Source organism: Heterostelium album (assembly GCF_000004825.1).
Source record: "Heterostelium album PN500 unplaced genomic scaffold PPL_scaffold6, whole genome shotgun sequence".
Classification (NCBI taxonomy): Eukaryota; Evosea; class Eumycetozoa; order Acytosteliales; family Acytosteliaceae; genus Heterostelium; species Heterostelium album.
Genome location: NW_008805068.1, coordinates 1,080,611 through 1,098,773, shown reverse-complemented (window position 1 = coordinate 1,098,773; position 18,163 = coordinate 1,080,611). Strand labels below are relative to the sequence as shown.

Sequence of the window (18,163 nt, the reverse complement as noted above, 5' to 3'; positions counted from 1 at the left end):
TACAAACAAACAATCTCCAACATATCGCAACACACTAAAACAAACAGCGCATCGCCAACACTAAAAACCACTCCCAATAAAAATACGTCTTAAAATTTAATACAATTTTTGTTTTTTTTGTCTTTTTTTTTTTTTTTTGAATTTATAACTGTCACATTTGATTTATTCATTGTTGTTCACTTCACTTTACTTTACTTTACTTAGTTAGTTTATATTAGATTTGTTTAATATATATATATATATACTTCATATATAAGATGAGTGACGTTGAGTTTGGAAGTGACGAAGATGATATTGTTAGTACTACTACAACTACTACCAACAACAACAACAAAGTAAACAATAACTATAGTGATAAAGAAGATGACAGCGATATAGATAGATCACAAGACAAGAAGAGAGATGATTCAGATAATGATGAGAAAGCTGTAGACGACGATGAACAACAAGAGGATGAACCTAGAAAGAAAAAGAAAGAATCAAAAGAGGAGCGTAGAGAAAGAAAAGAGAAAAGAAGAAGAGAGAAAGAAGCAAAAAGAAGAAGAAACAGAGGTGAGGAAGACGATGCACCTGCAGAGGATGAAGATGAAGACGATATAGCAGAACATCAATCCTCGTATTCCTCATCGAAAAGCAGAGTAGAGCGAGACAGCGAGTACGGATATGACGATGGAATGGCAGAAGGAGAAGAAGAAGAAGAAAAAGATGTCATTGGACCACCAATTAACTTGGTTCATATAAATAAAGATCCATTACCAAGAAGATCAAAAGTATGTTTTCGTATAACAATGACTTTATCTATAGTTAAACAACTATTTATATATTAATATATGTGCTTTGTTTACTATACACAGCTAATGAAATTAAAAGTATTAAATATATTGGGTATTCAACCACAACCATTTTCTATAAAGACGTTCAATGAAGATGAACCTGTAGAGAGAAGAAAAAGCAATGTTGAATCGGTCATTAGATGGCGTTGGGGTGTCGGTGAGGGTGGTGTCGAAATGAAAGAGTCAAACACGAGATTCGTGAGATGGGAAGACGGTTCGTCGCATCTGTTCATCGGTAATGAGGTGCTCGAGGTTAAGGAGCACGAACTCGGTGGTGACCATATCTATATCTATTCGTCGCAGGACGGCTTCCTCGAGTGCGAAGGCAAGCTTGACTCGCGTCTCAACATCCGTCCGACCGATATCACCAGTAAGGTACATCGTCGTCTGGCAGAGTCTGCCACCTCCAGATCGAAGAAGGTCGGACGTATCAAGACCATTCAGACAACGATCGATCCCGAGAAAGACAAGGAGGCAAAGGAGCGTTTCGAAGCCGAGATTATTAGATCGCGTCGACTCAAGGAGAACAAGGTGAAGAGTCACGCCGAGAAGATCGGTCTCGACTCGAAATACCTCACCGAGGGTCAAGAACAGGACGAGGACAGTGGATATGGCTACTCCAACGAGGATAGATTCATCAATGACGATGAAGAAGACGACGACTACTACGACGAGGAGGACGAAGACGAGGAGTACGACGAGGAGGAGGGTTCGTCGATGGACGAATTCATCGACAACTCGCCTGCATCAAAGAAGTCATCTCACAAGCGATCAAGAAACGACGATAGTGAACGAACTAAAAAACTAATGAAAATTAAACAATCATCATCATCAAAATCCAGTAGCAGCAGTAGTAGCAACAATATCTTTGGCGATGACTCTGAGGAAGAAGAACCCGTAAGAAATAATCGTGGAGGTAGTAAGAGTAAAGCAATCATCGATGATTGATCACTGTCAACATTATTGTAAACAAATTAAAATGCTAAAAAATACTATAAATAAAAAACTACTACTGCAAACAAATATTGTCTGTCCTGATTTTAAATTGTGAAAATTTATCATAAGGAGAAACTGATCCACCCATAAGGGATTTTTTTTTTTCATTAAGTTTGTTCAAAAAAAAAATCAAAAAAAAAAAAAAACCAAATTTCAGATCGAGAATTTTAAAATAAATTCAAACCATAATCATGTAACGAACGAATCACATGGAAATATGTTGTCTTGACATTCAAAAAAGATGTTACGGAACTTAAGACCATCATCGCAGATCTTCAGATCTACATATTCGGTGTTGTTCGGGTCATATCCGTACAAGATTGGTTGGATCTATCTACTCATTCAGTATGACCATCTTAAATCATGTCATTGCAACTTGGAGAAATCCAAGTATAACTTTGACATACAATACTTGTTTGAGGGTACAATTACATAAAATAAAACAAAAATTAAAATGCAAAAAAAAAAATTCACATGAAAAATAAATGAGTTTATTGTTTCTCAAATATTTATGCGATGATGGTCTTAAGTTCTGTAACAACAACTTTTTAAACATTTTTATTGTTCATTATATAGATTGTGATTTTTGCAATAATTCGAATCGATTATTCGTTTCAAAGATTCAATTCAATTGCAAATTTCTCATTTTATTTATTCTTATGAATCCAATTTTCTTTTCATTCAGTAATTATCTAATAATGTTATTCTTACTTGTGTACTATATAAGTAGAACTTTGACTTGCAACACTTATTTGGGGTAAACAAAAAATAAAAAAATAAAAAAAAATAAACAATTTTAATTTTATTCTTTTGAAAAAGATACAATTTAATAATTTTTAACAATTAAAATTTTAATGAATAATATCTCTTTTGAAATTGAACAATAAATAAATTATAATTTAATTACAAAAAGTTGAATCAGATATGATTTTGATTGAAACGGAAAGTAATTTGTTGTCACTATTATGTTGGATTGTAGACCAATAAACCAGGTCAACATTTGAAGGGTCACAAATTGTGTTTTTTGATTATTATTACCCCAGCCAACAAAAAAACGAAGGGATTTTTTGTTGTTCCTCTCAACAACCCCACCTTTTTCTTAAGATTAAAAACAAAAAATGAAATGACAAAAAAAAACAAAAAAAATTTAAGATTTTTTTTTTACATCAAATATAATGAAATGATATCAATTTATTACCGTCATACTTGTCGTTGAATAAAATAAACAAACAAAACAGTTATTTGATTGAAACAAAGTTTATAAATACAAACAAAACAATATAAAATTTACTTTAGTTAGTTAACCTATCAAATTATAACTAAAAAATTATAATTATTTACAAAAAAATATATTTTTTTCAGTTTTTCAATTTCAAAATTTTTTTTTTTTGTTAATCACATTATAATCAATTAATTCATACATCATTATAATCAATTTAATATCGATAATTTTATATATAAATTTTTAATTCATTTTCAATATTAAATTAATAAGATTAGAATCTTTTATTTATTTTCAATTTTATTTTATTTTTTTTAAAAAAAAAAAACAAACCTGGTTTTAATCAAAAAACCAAAAGCAGAAAAGAAACATCAAAATCAAAAAAAATTCAAGTTTTTTAAATTTCACACTCAAGATTTGTTCAAATAAATTGGAATCACACATAATCAATTTTTACATAGAATAAATATTATATTATGTTCAGAAGATCAACCAAATTACTCAGCACACTTGGAAACATCAAACCAAACACACAAACAACTATTCCATTGAATACAAACAATATATTAAATACTAAAATGGATAATCAAGATATTTCAACACCATGTAAGTATTCATTAGCTATACATCTTATCGTCTTATCTTTTCATATTCTATCTACCTAGGTCATATTATAACTAAAATTCAAAATTTTTCGAAATTGATAAACAATTATTATAAAATTGGAAATTTGAAAATAATATATAACTATAACTACAACTTCTACTACCTATCTATTCTATTTATTATATTAAATTACATAATAATTATTATTGTTAGTATAAAAACGATGTAGAGAACTAATTTTACCATTTTTTTTTTACCTCTTTTTTATTATTTTGTTATTATTATGATTGGAAAAGATACCAAATCATTGACATTGGATAATATGTGTCCAACTGTAAAGACTGCTCAATATGCAGTTCGTGGTGAGTTGGTCATTCGTGCAGAGAACATTGCTCATTTGCTTGAGAAGCAAAAGAAGGAGGGTACCAAGTTGTTGCCATTCAATGAGATCGTCTACTGTAACATTGGTAATCCACAACAATTGAAACAACAACCAATTTCATTCTTCCGTCAGGTTCTCGCTTTGTGTGAGTGTCCAGAGTTATTGAACTCTGCTCACGTCGATAAGGTATTCCCAGCCGACGCCATTGCTCGTGCACGTGAGTTGATGGCATCGATCGGAAACACCGGTGCCTACTCTGGAAGTCAGGGTGTCGCCTCAGTTCTCAAGTCGGTTGCCGCCTTCATCGAGTCACGTGACGGTCATGCCGCCGACCCATCCAATATTTTCTTGACAGACGGTGCCTCTGTTGCCGTTCAACGTATGTTGCGTTTGTTGATTCGTGACCGTTCCGACGGTATCATGATCCCCATTCCACAATACCCATTATATTCCGCCACCATCGAGTTGTACGGTGGTTCGCAACTTGGATACTATCTCAACGAGGAGTCCGGTTGGGGTTTGGAAGCTTCAGAGTTGGAGCGTAGCTACAACGATGCCGTCTCCAAGGGTATCACTCCACGTGCTTTGGTCATCATCAATCCAGGTAATCCAACCGGTCAGACTTTGGATGCTGCCAACATGCGTGAGATTGTCGCATTCTGTCATAGAAAGCGTATTGTTTTGTTGGCCGACGAGGTCTACCAAGAGAATGTATACGTAAAGGAAACCAAGCCATTCGTCTCCTTCAAGAAGGTCGTCATGGACATGGGTAAGGAAGTCGAGGGATTGGAATTGGTATCGTTCCACTCGGTCTCCAAGGGATTCGTTGGAGAGTGTGGAAAGCGTGGAGGTTACATGGAGCTCCACGGTATCACTAACGAAGTCAAAGCCGAGATCTACAAGCTTGCATCGATCGGTCTCTGTCCAAACGTCACCGGACAGATCGTCGTCGACCTGATGGTACGTCCACCCGTCGCAGGTGAGCAATCGTACGACACCTACGTCAAGGAGCGTGACACCATCTTTGACTCGTTGAAGCGTCGTGCCAATCTCTTGGCCGCTGCACTCAACGGTCTCGAGGGAGTCACTTGCAACCAACCAGAGGGTGCCATGTACGCATTCCCACAGATTCGTTTGCCAGCCCGTGCCATCGAAGAGGCAAAGGCCAACGGTAAGGCACCAGACGCATACTATTGCATCCAATTGTTGGAAGCAACCGGTATCTGTGTTGTTCCAGGTTCTGGATTCGGTCAAAAGGACGGAACCTATCATTTCAGAACCACTTTCTTGCCATCCGAACAAGCCATCCAAGGTGTATGCACCAGAATCGCTGATTTCCACAAGAATTTCATGGCCAAATACAAATAAATTAAAATAAAATTAATATATAATTTATGTACAAATAATAATAATATTAAAATAATATATTCAAAGAAAATTTATTTGAAAAAAAATATTTTATCCGTTACTTAAAAAAAAAAAATGATTAACTTCAAAACCCTCCAAAAAAGGACACAATTAAAATTCAAAATAAACAAAACACACCAAAAAAAAAAACGATCACCATTAATTATATTATGTGTGATTAAATGATTATTCATTCTAAATATATATATATTTTAAATTAATTTAAGTTTTTATTTATTTTATTTATTTATTTATTTTGTTTTGTTGATTTTGTTAGATTTCCAAGATAAATTGACAGATGTTCACACAACAAAGAAAAGATAGAGCTGCTAGAATCTATCTTGAAAGAAGAACAAAGATATTCGAATGGATAAAAGATTGTTTCGAGAAGAATAATGAACCAATCAACAATCACACCGATGATATCATAGAGTTGGTTGCAGACGGTACCATCCTATGTAGATTAATCAATATTTACTTTCCAAATTCAATTGAAAATATTGTATATCCAACTGTATGTGTAGATAATTAAATTGTACAAAAATAACAATTAATTAACTTACCCTTCTTCTTTCATTCATTCATTCATTCTTTAAAGAATAAATTCTTTTATCATCGTATACAAAATATATCGGAATTCATTAGGCAATGTCAGATTATAAAGGTACCGATAGTATTTCAGACGTTGGATTTGTTTGAGAATAAGAATCCGGCAAGAGTGGTAGCTTGTCTCTATTGTTTGATTGAGATGCTCGATGACAAGCTGGCCAAGCGAAGATTGAAGCGAAAGCAAGAGTTCACTTTGGAGGAGATGGCAAGAGCGCATCTAGAGTTGGAGGTAGACGGCAACGCCACCGACATGGCACCGATCTCTGAGTATCTAATCGAATCGTTACCCTCCGATATCATAAACGGTCAACCCACTATTCAGCTGCAAGTGTCGTCGTCGAACGCCTACGAGAGTAACAACCTGTCGATTCTCGACACCTCTCACACCAGAACAACAGTGATAAATACACCAAAGCTATTGTCGAGCGCACCTTCACCTTTGTTCACACCATTGGCATCGTCATCAACATCATCTGGCACTGACATTGGACACGACCAGTTCGATCTATCGATGACAGCAAGCACTCCTTTGGCAACACCTAAATCAACATCGACAAGCAATGGCAGTAATAATGAAAGATTGTTTGATAAGAATGAAATGTCAACGATGACCGCTATCAAAACAGCGGCGGTATTGACATCGCCTGTGAGAAGATCATCATCTTCATTCTCATCAAGCCTACTAGATAATCATTTAAATCATTCGATCATGTCACCTTTCAAACAAAATACACACAATCATTCATCATCATCATCATCATCAACGACTGTAGCTTCACCTTATAAACCATTGTATCCATCACTTATGAAACTAAACGATATAAATAATCATCAAACATCAAATTTAAATATATACAGCAATAATAATAATAATAATAATAGTTATAATAGTAGTAGTAGTAGTAGTAATAATCATTATCATTCAACATATAACAACAATAATAATAATAGCAATAATAATAGTTTTAAGACATCGACATCATACCAACCAATAGTACAGAATACAAACATTAAACACACAAAACCAATCATAAAGAACAAAAAGAACAACAGTAATCAATCATCGATAAAGACAATTTTAAAGACACTTATGTTTATTATATTATATTTAATTTTGGTAATGATATGGATGATTCTATTCGTAGAGAATCATGACAAACTAAATGTATCTTCTATTTTCTCAGTCATATCGACAACCACAACAACAACAACAACAACAACAACAAATACTATACCTACTTCAAATCAACAATAACAAGCAAATCAAGTCAGTCAAACAAACAATAATCAGACTATATAAAACAAATTATGTAAATATATATTTATAACGCCCATATTTAAATCAAATTTCTTTTTTTTTTTTTTTAATTAATGATATAAACAATCAAAATATAAATCGTATCGGTGTGGTTTGATTGTTCCCTACAAATAAAATGATTGTTTCTTTTAGATTTTAATGTAGATTATTAAAAATAACCAATCACCTAATCTAATCCAATAAAATGTTTAATTTTATTTTATTTTTAACTGTACGATAGATAGTTTGAAATTATTATATTCATGACTTAAATAGATACTATTTTTAATCACATGTGATTTGTATTTATCAGTCAGGTAAATAAATAAAAAGCTTCTTTCTTCACTTTTGAAATATGAATAGTTATAGTACATTTTCAATAGTTATTTATTATTTTATTTTTGTACATTTTATAAATAATAGTTTTGTATGTGCCTATGCCTATGCCGATGCCGAATCTTCTTCTGAGAGACCAATCAATCAGCCATTGTTATCACCTATTACATTGGATTATAACCCAAAAAGTATTCCATTAACACCAGGATGCACATTGGATTCAATGAATGAAAGTTCTTTGTCGACAAATAGAGTATTCTCTCCCAGTTTGGCTGTGAGTTTCCATTTGAATGAATATGGACAAATTATACTAGGTTATCGAGGATTCAATGTATTTACAACACCGAAATTTGCAGAGAGAACTGATTATCATTTGCTGATGAAAAATGACTCCAATCTATGTGTAGTTGCCAGTGGTACTGATTATTGGTGTTCGAATTCACAGAAATTGGGTGGAAGATACTTTACAGTTCTTCAAGAAGGTGCATACAATCGAGATTGGGGAATAGTCATACTAAACGATGACTTTCAAATGGTATGGGGAAGATTTGGTGAGCAAAGAGGCTTCCGTGTAAGTTTGATTCCTGGAAGTTATCTTGATTCGAAATCCAGCAACAATAAACTTAGTGTCGGTCAATTCATTACAAATGGAAGAGACTACTTCACTGTTACAGAGGAGGGTTTTGGCGCGATGATTTTAGGTAACCCTTTTACCTCAGGAAAGGAGAGAAGAGTTATTTTAACACATCCTGTTGGTTCTACAAGGTATCGATATACTCTGAATTTGGAGAATGGAACATTAGTTCTATATACAAATGACACTCGGTATCAACCATTTGTTCAAAAGTATTGGGTTGGAGGTGGTCGATATCTACAACTACCGATTCCAAGGGATGTAGACTGCTCGTCCGATTGGGCAATGGTTAGTAGAAATGAACTTGGAAAGGTTCTCTATGGATTTTTCAACAACCCATTGGAGAGTCAAGATGAAAATAGCTACCTATCAGAGTCAAAGAACGGTGATTGGGATGGACAACGACCGCTTAGAAGTAATTTCCTAATTGCAGAGGTATGGCCAAATGTTACTCGTGAGAGAACTCTCAGAACGGAGAGAAGAGCATTCTGTTCATTTAATATGAGATGTGCTAAATACTATGGCTACCCAGATGTTATTTGGTCTGCAGACGAATTTGTTAAAGCAGATGTAACTATTGCCAAGATAAAGAGAAGTTGGACATACGATGGTAGATTTACGGTTGAGTTTCAAATAACGGGATTCGATCATCGTGGTGATTACAATCATACAATGTATATGTCACCTTTAATAGCCGATCGCATTCCACCAAAATCAAGTGCTTTTGTATTATTATCATCAATGCCAGAGGCTGTTGTAATGGAATGTCTAAATTTCTATTTTGTTGGTACAATCAAGGGTTGTACCTATAGATCTGGTATATCTTTTTCAACTTTTTAATAAGATAATAATAAATCATGATCAACATCATCACCATTATAAAAATATTACATTTTATTCTATTGACTGAACCTCTTTTATTTGTTGACTACATTTTTAAATAAATAATAATTTGTCCTATTTGGTTCACGTGATCATCCAATAAAAATTTTCAAATAAATTCTCGTGAGAATTTACCCGTGTAAATTCTGCACAATTATTTTTTTGATGGTCGAAGATCATATGAATAAATATTAAAACATTATTAAAATTGTTGTTGTGGGAAATGGTAAAAAAGTAAAATCATATTCTTTTGTAAGTTGTTGCATGCAGTATCAAAATTGCGAGGATCATGTAAAAATAAAATAAATACTATCAATTATAAGTACTTATAGTTGATTGGGTTACTCATTTCATCACCAACATTATAAAGTATGATGTTAAGTGAATGTGGATGATGAGTACCTATCATTTAATATGCGTGTATACAAGCATATCATCATTGGATGCTTACACTAGTGAATAATTGGTGTTGATCAACAATGGTGACAGTTTAAAAACAAAAGGGTTAACTTTGTTTTATTTTACCTCACCATCATTTAAAATTTAAAAGGAAACTTGTATCTGATCAAGAGTCACTTAATTTACCTCCAAAAAGTAAATATTTTTAAATGCTATTCCATTGCTCATCAAATTGAAATAATAATTCATTTGTTGGTGTCTCTCTTTATTTTATTTTTCTTAGTAACTAATAACAATGTTAAGACAATATTTATATATTTTAATATTAGTATTTTTATTTTTTATAAAAGTGGATCATTATGCTTATATAATCAATCAGCCACTTATAGCACCAATAACACTTGACTACAATTCCGAGAGGATTCCTCTTACTCCTAAATGCTACTTGGATGCCAAGTCGAGCAAAAACTACCTAAATATGATGGAAGGATTAACTCCTAATCAGGCTGTCGATTTTTATTTCAATAAGAATGGACAGATCTATCTTTGGTTTAGAGGTGAAGCACGCTATATTTCACCAAAGTTACCAATTGGTGGAAATTATAAGCTGGTGATGAAGAATGACTCGAACCTCTGCATTGTTTCCGATCGTACAGATCATTGGTGCTCAAACTCTCAGGGATTGGGTGGAAGATATTTTACAGTTCTTCAAGAAGGTGCATACAATCGAGATTGGGGATTCGTCATACTAAACGAAGAGTTTCAAATGGTCTGGGGAATGTTTGGTGAGCAAAGAGGTTTCCGAGTCAGTTTGATTCCTGGAAGTTATCTCGATGCCAAATCAAAGAGAAATCATCTCAAAGTTGGTCAATTCATTACAAATGGTAAACAGTATTTCCGATTGGAGCGGAATGGAGTTGGAATACTTTATAGAGAAAATCCATTTTACAATCAAAGCCCTGATAATATTGTTTTTAGAACGAGTAAGACACCGAATTCGCCGGATTTCGATTATATATTGAATTTTGAAGATGGAACTATGGTATTATATACTAATGACTCGAGTAGACAACCATTCGCAGATAGATGGAGTGTAGGAGGTGGTAGATACCTCCAAATACCAACTCTAAGAGATCTATCTTGTGGCGATTGGGCTATCGTAAACAGAGCAGAGAATGGAAAAGTGATCTGGGGATATTTTAGTCATCCACTCAATGGCGATAAGAACAACTTTATATCCCAAGAAGTTGACAATGGAGAGTGGGATGGAAAAAGACCTTTCCAAAGTAATTTCCTCATCTCTCAAGTTTGGCCGAACACCACATCTCAAACCGATGAAAGAAGTCTCAAGTTCTGTTCATTCAATATCAGATGTAATAAGTACTATGGATATCCTGATGTTATCTGGTCAGCAGATAGAAACATTATATTTAATTTCCACATTGAAAAGATGGTAACCAGTTGGGATTATTCAGGAAGTTTCATTGTCCAATTTAACATTCACTTTCTTGATGCATTAGATCCATATGATGTGTTATACAGATCACCCCTCGTAGCAACAAATACCTCGGCAAAACAACATGCCATTGTACTTTTAACATCATTGCCCGAAGCAGTTGTAATGGATTGTTCTCCGACTAGATTCTCTGGTAATATAAGAGGATGTGAATATAGATCAGGAATTTCATTTACAACATTTTAAATAAAGACTAAAAGCGATCTCCAAACTTGAATAATCAACATTTATGTTCAATATTATCTATTTGGAACTAATACAACATATATATTATAATTTCGTTAAATTTAAAAAAAATTATAGTTATTTACAAACTTTATATTTATATAAATAATTTATTAATTTTGTTTTAGTTTAGTTACTCTTATAAAGACATCGTCCAAAGCTAAAAATAAAAAAAATAATAATCAGTTAGTATATTGAATGTTTATCGATTGAATTAGAACTACATACTTGTGTGAGAAACACCCCAATCTCTAATAGGTGAAGTTTCACTGTTCTTTGATATGGTTTCCAATTGTTTGAAGAAATTGATAACAATATTTGGATCGGTATCCAAACTGAATCCAAAATTCATAAAGTCAGCGGCCTCATTAAGCAGTTTGCTCTGTGGCAATAGTCGTTGAACGATGGCTTTGATTTCTGGTGCTTGTTCTGGTGTTTTAGCAATTACATTGATAGAGTAACCTTCACCGAATCTATGTTTCAATTGGAGTGAGTTTCCATTACAGGCCATCTGACCGTGAGACATAATAACAATTCGATCGGCAAGAATATCTGCTTCCTCCATCAAGTGAGTGGTTAAAATGATAACCTTGTCCTTCTTGATCTCCTTGAAGAGATTCCAAATGTGACGACGAGACTGTGGGTCCATACCGGTGGTTGGTTCATCCAAGAAAATAATCTTTGGATCACCGATGGTTGCAATGGCGACAGACAATCTACGCTTCATTCCACCAGAGTATGTGTTGATTTGGTTGTTGGCAACCTTTCTGAGTTTGACAGATTCCAATGCTTCGTCGATGGCAGTTTGGCGTTCATGTACGGGAATACCTTTGAGTTCAGAGAATAGCTGGAGATGTTCAAGAGCGGTCAACTCATTCCAGAGGATATCATGTTGTGGACAAACACTTGTCATTTTTCTAACCTCATCCATTTCTCTTACGATACTCTTTCCGAAAATCATGGCATCTCCAGAGGATGGACTGATTAGACCTGTCAAGATTCCAATGGTCGTTGTTTTTCCAGCACCGTTGTGACCTAGTAAACAAAGAATACTATTGGATTCAATCGACAAACTTAGGTATTTGACAGCTTTAACTGAACGAGACTTGTTGAAAATATTATTGTATGTCTTTGACAAACCTTGGATGGTGACTGGTGCACGATTGCTTGTGGAATGTGCTTTCTCAATGGCTTCTACAACATCGGCATCTTCAAAGTGTGGTGTTGGGATGTGTTTGGCTTTCTTTTGTGTGATTCCCCAGTACGATGGCAAGAGGAAGAACCAGGGTGGATAAGAGTTACCGTCGTTTCCTGGTACAACATGTTCAAAGTACCAAGCAAGGACAGTGTAGGCAATAGCAAGAATCACCAAATTAACTAATGATTCATAGGTCTCTGGAATATTGACATTCTTGGAATCTGGTGAATTGAGATTCAAATAGAGGTCACTCCAAGTGAACTTGGCACCAGTGTATTTACTCAACATTGTAATTGTATTGATATCGGTGATAGCCTTTGAAAAGTGTGACATTGGAAGGACATATAAGAAGATTCTGGCAACCAAAGCATATGTACTGTTTGTCTGATAGAGAATTTGGAAAATTAAGACTCCCATTGAACTGAAAATCAATTGTAAAATTGAACCAATAATAAAAATTGTCATACCAATTCCAACTATTTAGAAAATAGACATAATTATATTAGTTTGGTGTAATATAATAATAAAAATTACTATACTTACTTGCAGCTTTTGTTGTTTGAATAAATGTTAAGATAAAGAAAGCAACTTGATTCATGGTGATTGCGAATAAAAAGAATGTAAGGAAATTGACAAAGAAGTTGGTGCTCAAGAAGAATTGGAATTGAACGGCGGCACCCATTGCAATGGTAATAAGAGTTAGGAGTACGTTGAGAATCAAACAGGTGATGAACCAAGAGACCCAGTAGACAGTTCCACTCAGACCCATCATGATCATACCTTGTTTCAATTTCTTTTCTTTCTCATAGGAGATTTTGTACATGAGGAAAATGAAGGAAATCATTGCACCACAGTAGAAGAACAGACAACCGTAGGTGGCTACACTGTTAGCCGATGGATCGTACAGGGGATACGTAGAAGTTGTGACGGTGGTAGTTGGTTGGGTAGTTATATTTCGCTCCTGTGACAGCATAGTATTGATAGCACGGTGCATTGCCAAATTGATTGGAACAGCCCAATCGGTGCAAGCGGTTGGATCGATAAAGTTGGGACACGATGAATTCCAGAGAATATTGAAATCAATGAGTGGACTGAATATCTTTACGATTGGATCGTCTGGGAAACGTGTAGAGAAGTTGAATGGCATCGAATTGAATTGAATACCACCCATGGTAACATTTGGATGTTCTTGGACAAACGAAAGGATGGCATCGGCTGAATCCATTGCTACGATTCCATAACTGACTGACAAATTGGTGGTAATACTAAGTGGTGGATCGTTTATCTGTCCTAGAATAGTCATAAGCTCTGTTGTTAAAGGTGTAATCGGTGCAAACATCAATGTGAAACAACGATCCTCTGTATATGGTTTACAAAGTGGTAATGAATCTCCATACTTGGTGACTGGTCTCTGTAATAATGCTTTTTTATCACAACAATGATATTATTAATTTATTGCCAACATGCGGATTACTTAAGTATATCGAAAAAAATAACTTACAATTCATGGGTGATGGTGAATGTGCAATGATTAACAATATCAGAATAAAGAATACTGGTGAAAGCAACTCTATCACAGTGGAGATCCACGAACGAATCGCAACCACTACATTCTTTTTCAACAAAAGTTTTGTTTGTAAAAGATTTCTCTTTATTGTTTCAGAGAGTGTCATGATTGTTTGTTTGTTTATCTTTCAACTCTTTCAAAACACAAACAAATAATCCTAATCTCTGTCTCTACCTATCTATCTATCTATAATAAATTTAACTTTTCTAAAAATAAATTATAAATAATATAAAACTATTTACAATTTATAAAATAATCAACATTAATAATTTAATCCAACTATTCATAGAACATTAAAGTTGTTGGTATTCACTGCTAAACATGAATGCTGCATCATCGTATGATGATTTGTGTTGTATATGGCGATGAGGATTTTTAGAACTTTTTGTTAATTTTTTTTTCATGATAAAAAAATAGTCCTGCCCGAGGTCCGAGGGGGTCTTCCAAATTTTTTGGTAATAAAATGTTCAAAAAAATTTCCGACGAAGATTTTTCATCAAGTTTTGCAGATCTTTGGTTACAAAAACATACTACATTATAATTATTTATAATAAGGGTAGCCACTAGTTTGCGGCTCTTCATTCATTCTTTAAATTCCAGTCAGTCAAAAATCACACACATGATAAGAAAAGATTTAAGAAACTTTGAATAGATTGGCATCATTTCATCTCTTAATTAACAAGGAAGATTGATTGTTTACGCTATCGATATTCAACACCACCATAGCTTACAACAAAAATAGAAAGATAGCGAAAATATATTACTCAGCACCACCTCCAAACTACACTCCGCTCCGAAAAGACTTGAATCATTGTTTTATCATTCTATTAATTTATTTAATTTTTATTTATTAAGTTTATACTTTTGTTATAATATTTTTTGTTATAATATTATTATTTATTCACAACAACAACAGCAACAACAACATAGAGATATATAGATTAAATTAGGATGGAATCTGAACCACCTAAATCCAATCAATTTAGAGCAACTGTAAGTAAATATCTTGATTTCAATGATATTAAATGCTTATTTATTTGATGTTACTACTATTATAGTTCTTGAAAAGTGCTACTTTTTTGAAAAGACAAAAATGCGCAGTAAGTATTTCACATTCAAACTAGATGATTATAGCATTCAAAACTCAACTTTTGTTACTTTTAAATATGTATATATAGTTAATCTTACAGATTTGTATTCCATTGGTATTGGTTCTACTGTTATGTATCATCCAAATCTTTGTTAAACATCAAATGGATCAAATGAAACCAACTCTTATTCCCGCTTACAATAACAGTATTATAGAAATTGGGTGTGTAAACATGTTAAAGTTTTAAAAGTTGTTGTCAAACTTTTATATTAATAGTTGTTTGTTTGTTTGTTATTTAGTCACTTTTTAGATACCAATCCAAATGGTATACCAAATATAGGTACGCTGGGATCGGATGGAAATAAAACAGGTCTACTTGGTAAGATACCACAAGTATATATGACGATTCCCTATATCAATGAATCGATGTATGTTCCATACTCACAGGACTACCCATCGGTCAAAGAGATGATGCAAGATATCTCCAATCAAAAGACACAACTGATCAACCAGCGTCGTAGTTCATTCCTCATAAAGAATCGATTCGAAATGCCATTCTCTGCAATCATTTTCAATCAATTCTCTGCACAACAACAGATTCTCGATTACCAAGTCGCCATTGATACCCAACCCATCTTTGAGTACGGAAACATCTCCGATCCGACTATCTATTTATTTACTATGAATTTATTAGAGAGCGCCTATAGTAAGTAAAAAGAATCAATCATTTACATGTAAATCAAACACAGTTACAAACTTTAAAATTAACTCTTTCTTTAATTATAAAAGTTTACTATGTATATGGACAAGAATTTATTATCAACTCCAACTTGACTCAACTTCCATTTGAACAGATGCCTCCAACCATTGATGTTGGAAGTCTTTTGGGTGGTCTATTCTATCCATTTGCATTGTCGTTCCTTCTTCCACTGTTTGTATTCTCCATTGTTTTGGAGAAACAAGAACGTTTAAGAGATATGTGTCTAATGGTATGTTGATAATCATTTATAGTTATTTCAATAGTTATATTAATTTTTTTTCAATATATTTATTTATAGATGGGTTTAAGAATGAGAAACTATTGGATAGTTACTTATTTATTTGACTTTTTATTATATATTTGTGCATTGATCATTGTAGTCGGTATCAGTGTTGGTTTTGGATTCGCTGTGTTCACACAAGGTTCAGCATTTGCAATGTTCCTTTTACTTTTTGGATGGGGAAATGCTATGATCACTTTCTCATTCTTCCTTAGTACACTCTTCAAGAGAACACGTACTGCTACTGTTTCATGCTACTTCCTTTTAATTATAAGTGTAATTGTAAACTTGGTATTAAGTGCAGAATGTGTGTATCATATTATTATTACATTTAAAGTCATATCAAACTTTTTTTATGTTACTAATACTACTTTTTATTTTTTTAAAACAATTAAGTATGGGCAAATTCAATGCCACCAGTAGCTTATTATTTCTACCCATTATTTGCATTCTATCGTGGATTGACTAATATCTCTACTGTTTGTGGTGTTGGTTTATGTCCAAAATGGTCTGATTACACTTGGGATTTCGAACCAGTAAGTTGTTGAAATAGAATTAAAACATTAAATACATCTTTACTTATTTCTTTAATCATTTTTTAGTCAAAGATTATCTTTTGGTTATATATCGATAGTGTTTTCTATTTATTGTTGGCTTTGTACTTGGATCAAGTTCTACCAAGAGAATTCGGTGTACCAAAGCATCCATTGTTCTTCACTGAACCAATTGTAAACTGGATCAAAAAGAGAAACCAAAGAAAGCCTATCAACTCTGATGAGGTATTTCTTATCAATGAGAATAACGATAGTGCCGATACATCCGATGAAACTGTGGACGAAGACGTTGCCATGGAGAAGATTCGTATTATCAACAAGGAGATCAACTCCAACTCGCCAATTATCATCAACTCTCTAACAAAAATCTATGCAGGAAGACCAAAGCCAGCTCTTGACAAGCTATATTTGACCATTGAGAATGGTGAATGTTTTGGTTTGTTGGGTCCAAACGGTGCAGGTAAAACAACTACCATCTCACTTTTGACCGGACTCTACACTCCAACCTCTGGTTATGCCAAGGTTGCAGGATTCGACATCGCCACCGAAATGGATTCGATCCATCGTGTCGTTGGAGTATGTCCACAGTTTGATACTCTCTGGGAGGATCTATCTTGTGTTGAGACACTCTTGTTCTACGCACGTCTTAAGGGTGTCGAGAGAAGTCAGGAGTTGAAACACGTTGAAGATATCTTGAGAGATGTAATGCTCTATGATGTTCGTGAACGTCTCGTAAAAGAGTTGAGTGGTGGAATGAAGCGTAGATTGTCTGTTGCCGTCTCAATTACCGGTCATTCCAAGATTGTTTTCCTTGATGAACCATCGACCGGTTTGGATCCAAAGACACGTCGTGAGCTCTGGAGTATTCTCAATCGTTTGAAACAAGGAAGATGTATCATCCTGACAACTCACTCCATGGAGGAGGCAGACGTTCTCTCCACTCGTATCGGTATCATCTCACAAGGAAAACTACAATGCATAGGACCACAACAACACTTAAAGTCTAAGTTTGGTGAAGGTTATTCACTCAAGATAAATATTCATCCAAGTCACGTAGATGATTTCCAACCAACAGAGTATGTTATCAATATTCCAAAACCATATTTAAAACTAATAATATTTATTTTTTAAAAACAATTTCATAGATTAATTCACAAATTCTCACCAGATGCATTGTTAATCGAATCATTCTCTGGAAGTTATGTATATAGATTACCAAAGGAAACTTTAATATCCGAATTGTGTGCATTCATGCTACAAAGTAAAGATAAATATCATATTACTGAATGGGGAATTCAACAGACAAGTTTGGAAGATGTGTTCCTAAAGATTGCATCGACCGATGAGACCATTAATTAAATAACCAAATG

At 33.9% G+C, this 18,163-nt stretch overlaps 5 protein-coding genes across 5 annotated transcripts; 4 read left to right on the top strand and 1 right to left on the bottom strand.

The window, feature by feature from the left end:
• Positions 1-257: 257 nt before the first annotated feature.
• Positions 258-1,781, top strand: leo1 (RNA polymerase-associated LEO1 family protein; the record flags this gene model as incomplete). The annotated part of the gene is made up of 2 exons (XM_020577858.1): positions 258-770; positions 855-1,781. The coding sequence occupies 2 exons, from the start codon at positions 258-260 to the stop codon at positions 1,779-1,781; spliced, it is 1,440 nt and encodes a 479-aa protein (XP_020432306.1).
• Positions 1,782-2,176: 395 nt separating this feature from the next.
• Positions 2,177-5,407, top strand: PPL_07007 (alanine transaminase; the record flags this gene model as incomplete). Its single annotated transcript, XM_020577857.1, has 4 exons — positions 2,177-2,219; positions 2,406-2,586; positions 3,536-3,657; positions 3,954-5,407. 4 exons carry the CDS (start codon positions 2,177-2,179, stop codon positions 5,405-5,407), a joined length of 1,800 nt encoding a protein of 599 aa, XP_020432305.1.
• A 337-nt stretch (positions 5,408-5,744) lies between these two features.
• PPL_07006 (uncharacterized protein) lies at positions 5,745-11,305 on the top strand (the record flags this gene model as incomplete). Its single annotated transcript, XM_020577856.1, is given in 9 exon segments — positions 5,745-5,960; positions 6,045-7,220; positions 7,240-7,313; positions 7,776-9,139; positions 9,537-9,585; positions 9,755-9,798; positions 9,887-9,931; positions 9,954-10,494; positions 10,582-11,305. The coding sequence occupies 9 exon segments, from the start codon at positions 5,745-5,747 to the stop codon at positions 11,303-11,305; spliced, it is 4,233 nt and encodes a 1,410-aa protein (XP_020432304.1).
• A 152-nt stretch (positions 11,306-11,457) lies between these two features.
• abcA8 (ABC transporter A family protein) lies at positions 11,458-14,215 on the bottom strand (the record flags this gene model as incomplete). The annotated part of the gene is made up of 5 exons (XM_020577855.1): positions 11,458-11,504; positions 11,573-12,379; positions 12,419-13,018; positions 13,086-13,964; positions 14,044-14,215. 5 exons carry the CDS (start codon positions 14,213-14,215, stop codon positions 11,458-11,460), a joined length of 2,505 nt encoding a protein of 834 aa, XP_020432303.1.
• A 215-nt stretch (positions 14,216-14,430) lies between these two features.
• abcA7 (ABC transporter A family protein) lies at positions 14,431-18,152 on the top strand (the record flags this gene model as incomplete). The annotated part of the gene is made up of 10 exons (XM_020577854.1): positions 14,431-14,447; positions 15,060-15,102; positions 15,168-15,209; positions 15,288-15,421; positions 15,499-15,905; positions 15,989-16,188; positions 16,258-16,546; positions 16,636-16,775; positions 16,842-17,869; positions 17,939-18,152. The coding sequence occupies 10 exons, from the start codon at positions 14,431-14,433 to the stop codon at positions 18,150-18,152; spliced, it is 2,514 nt and encodes an 837-aa protein (XP_020432302.1).
• Positions 18,153-18,163: the final 11 nt, after the last annotated feature.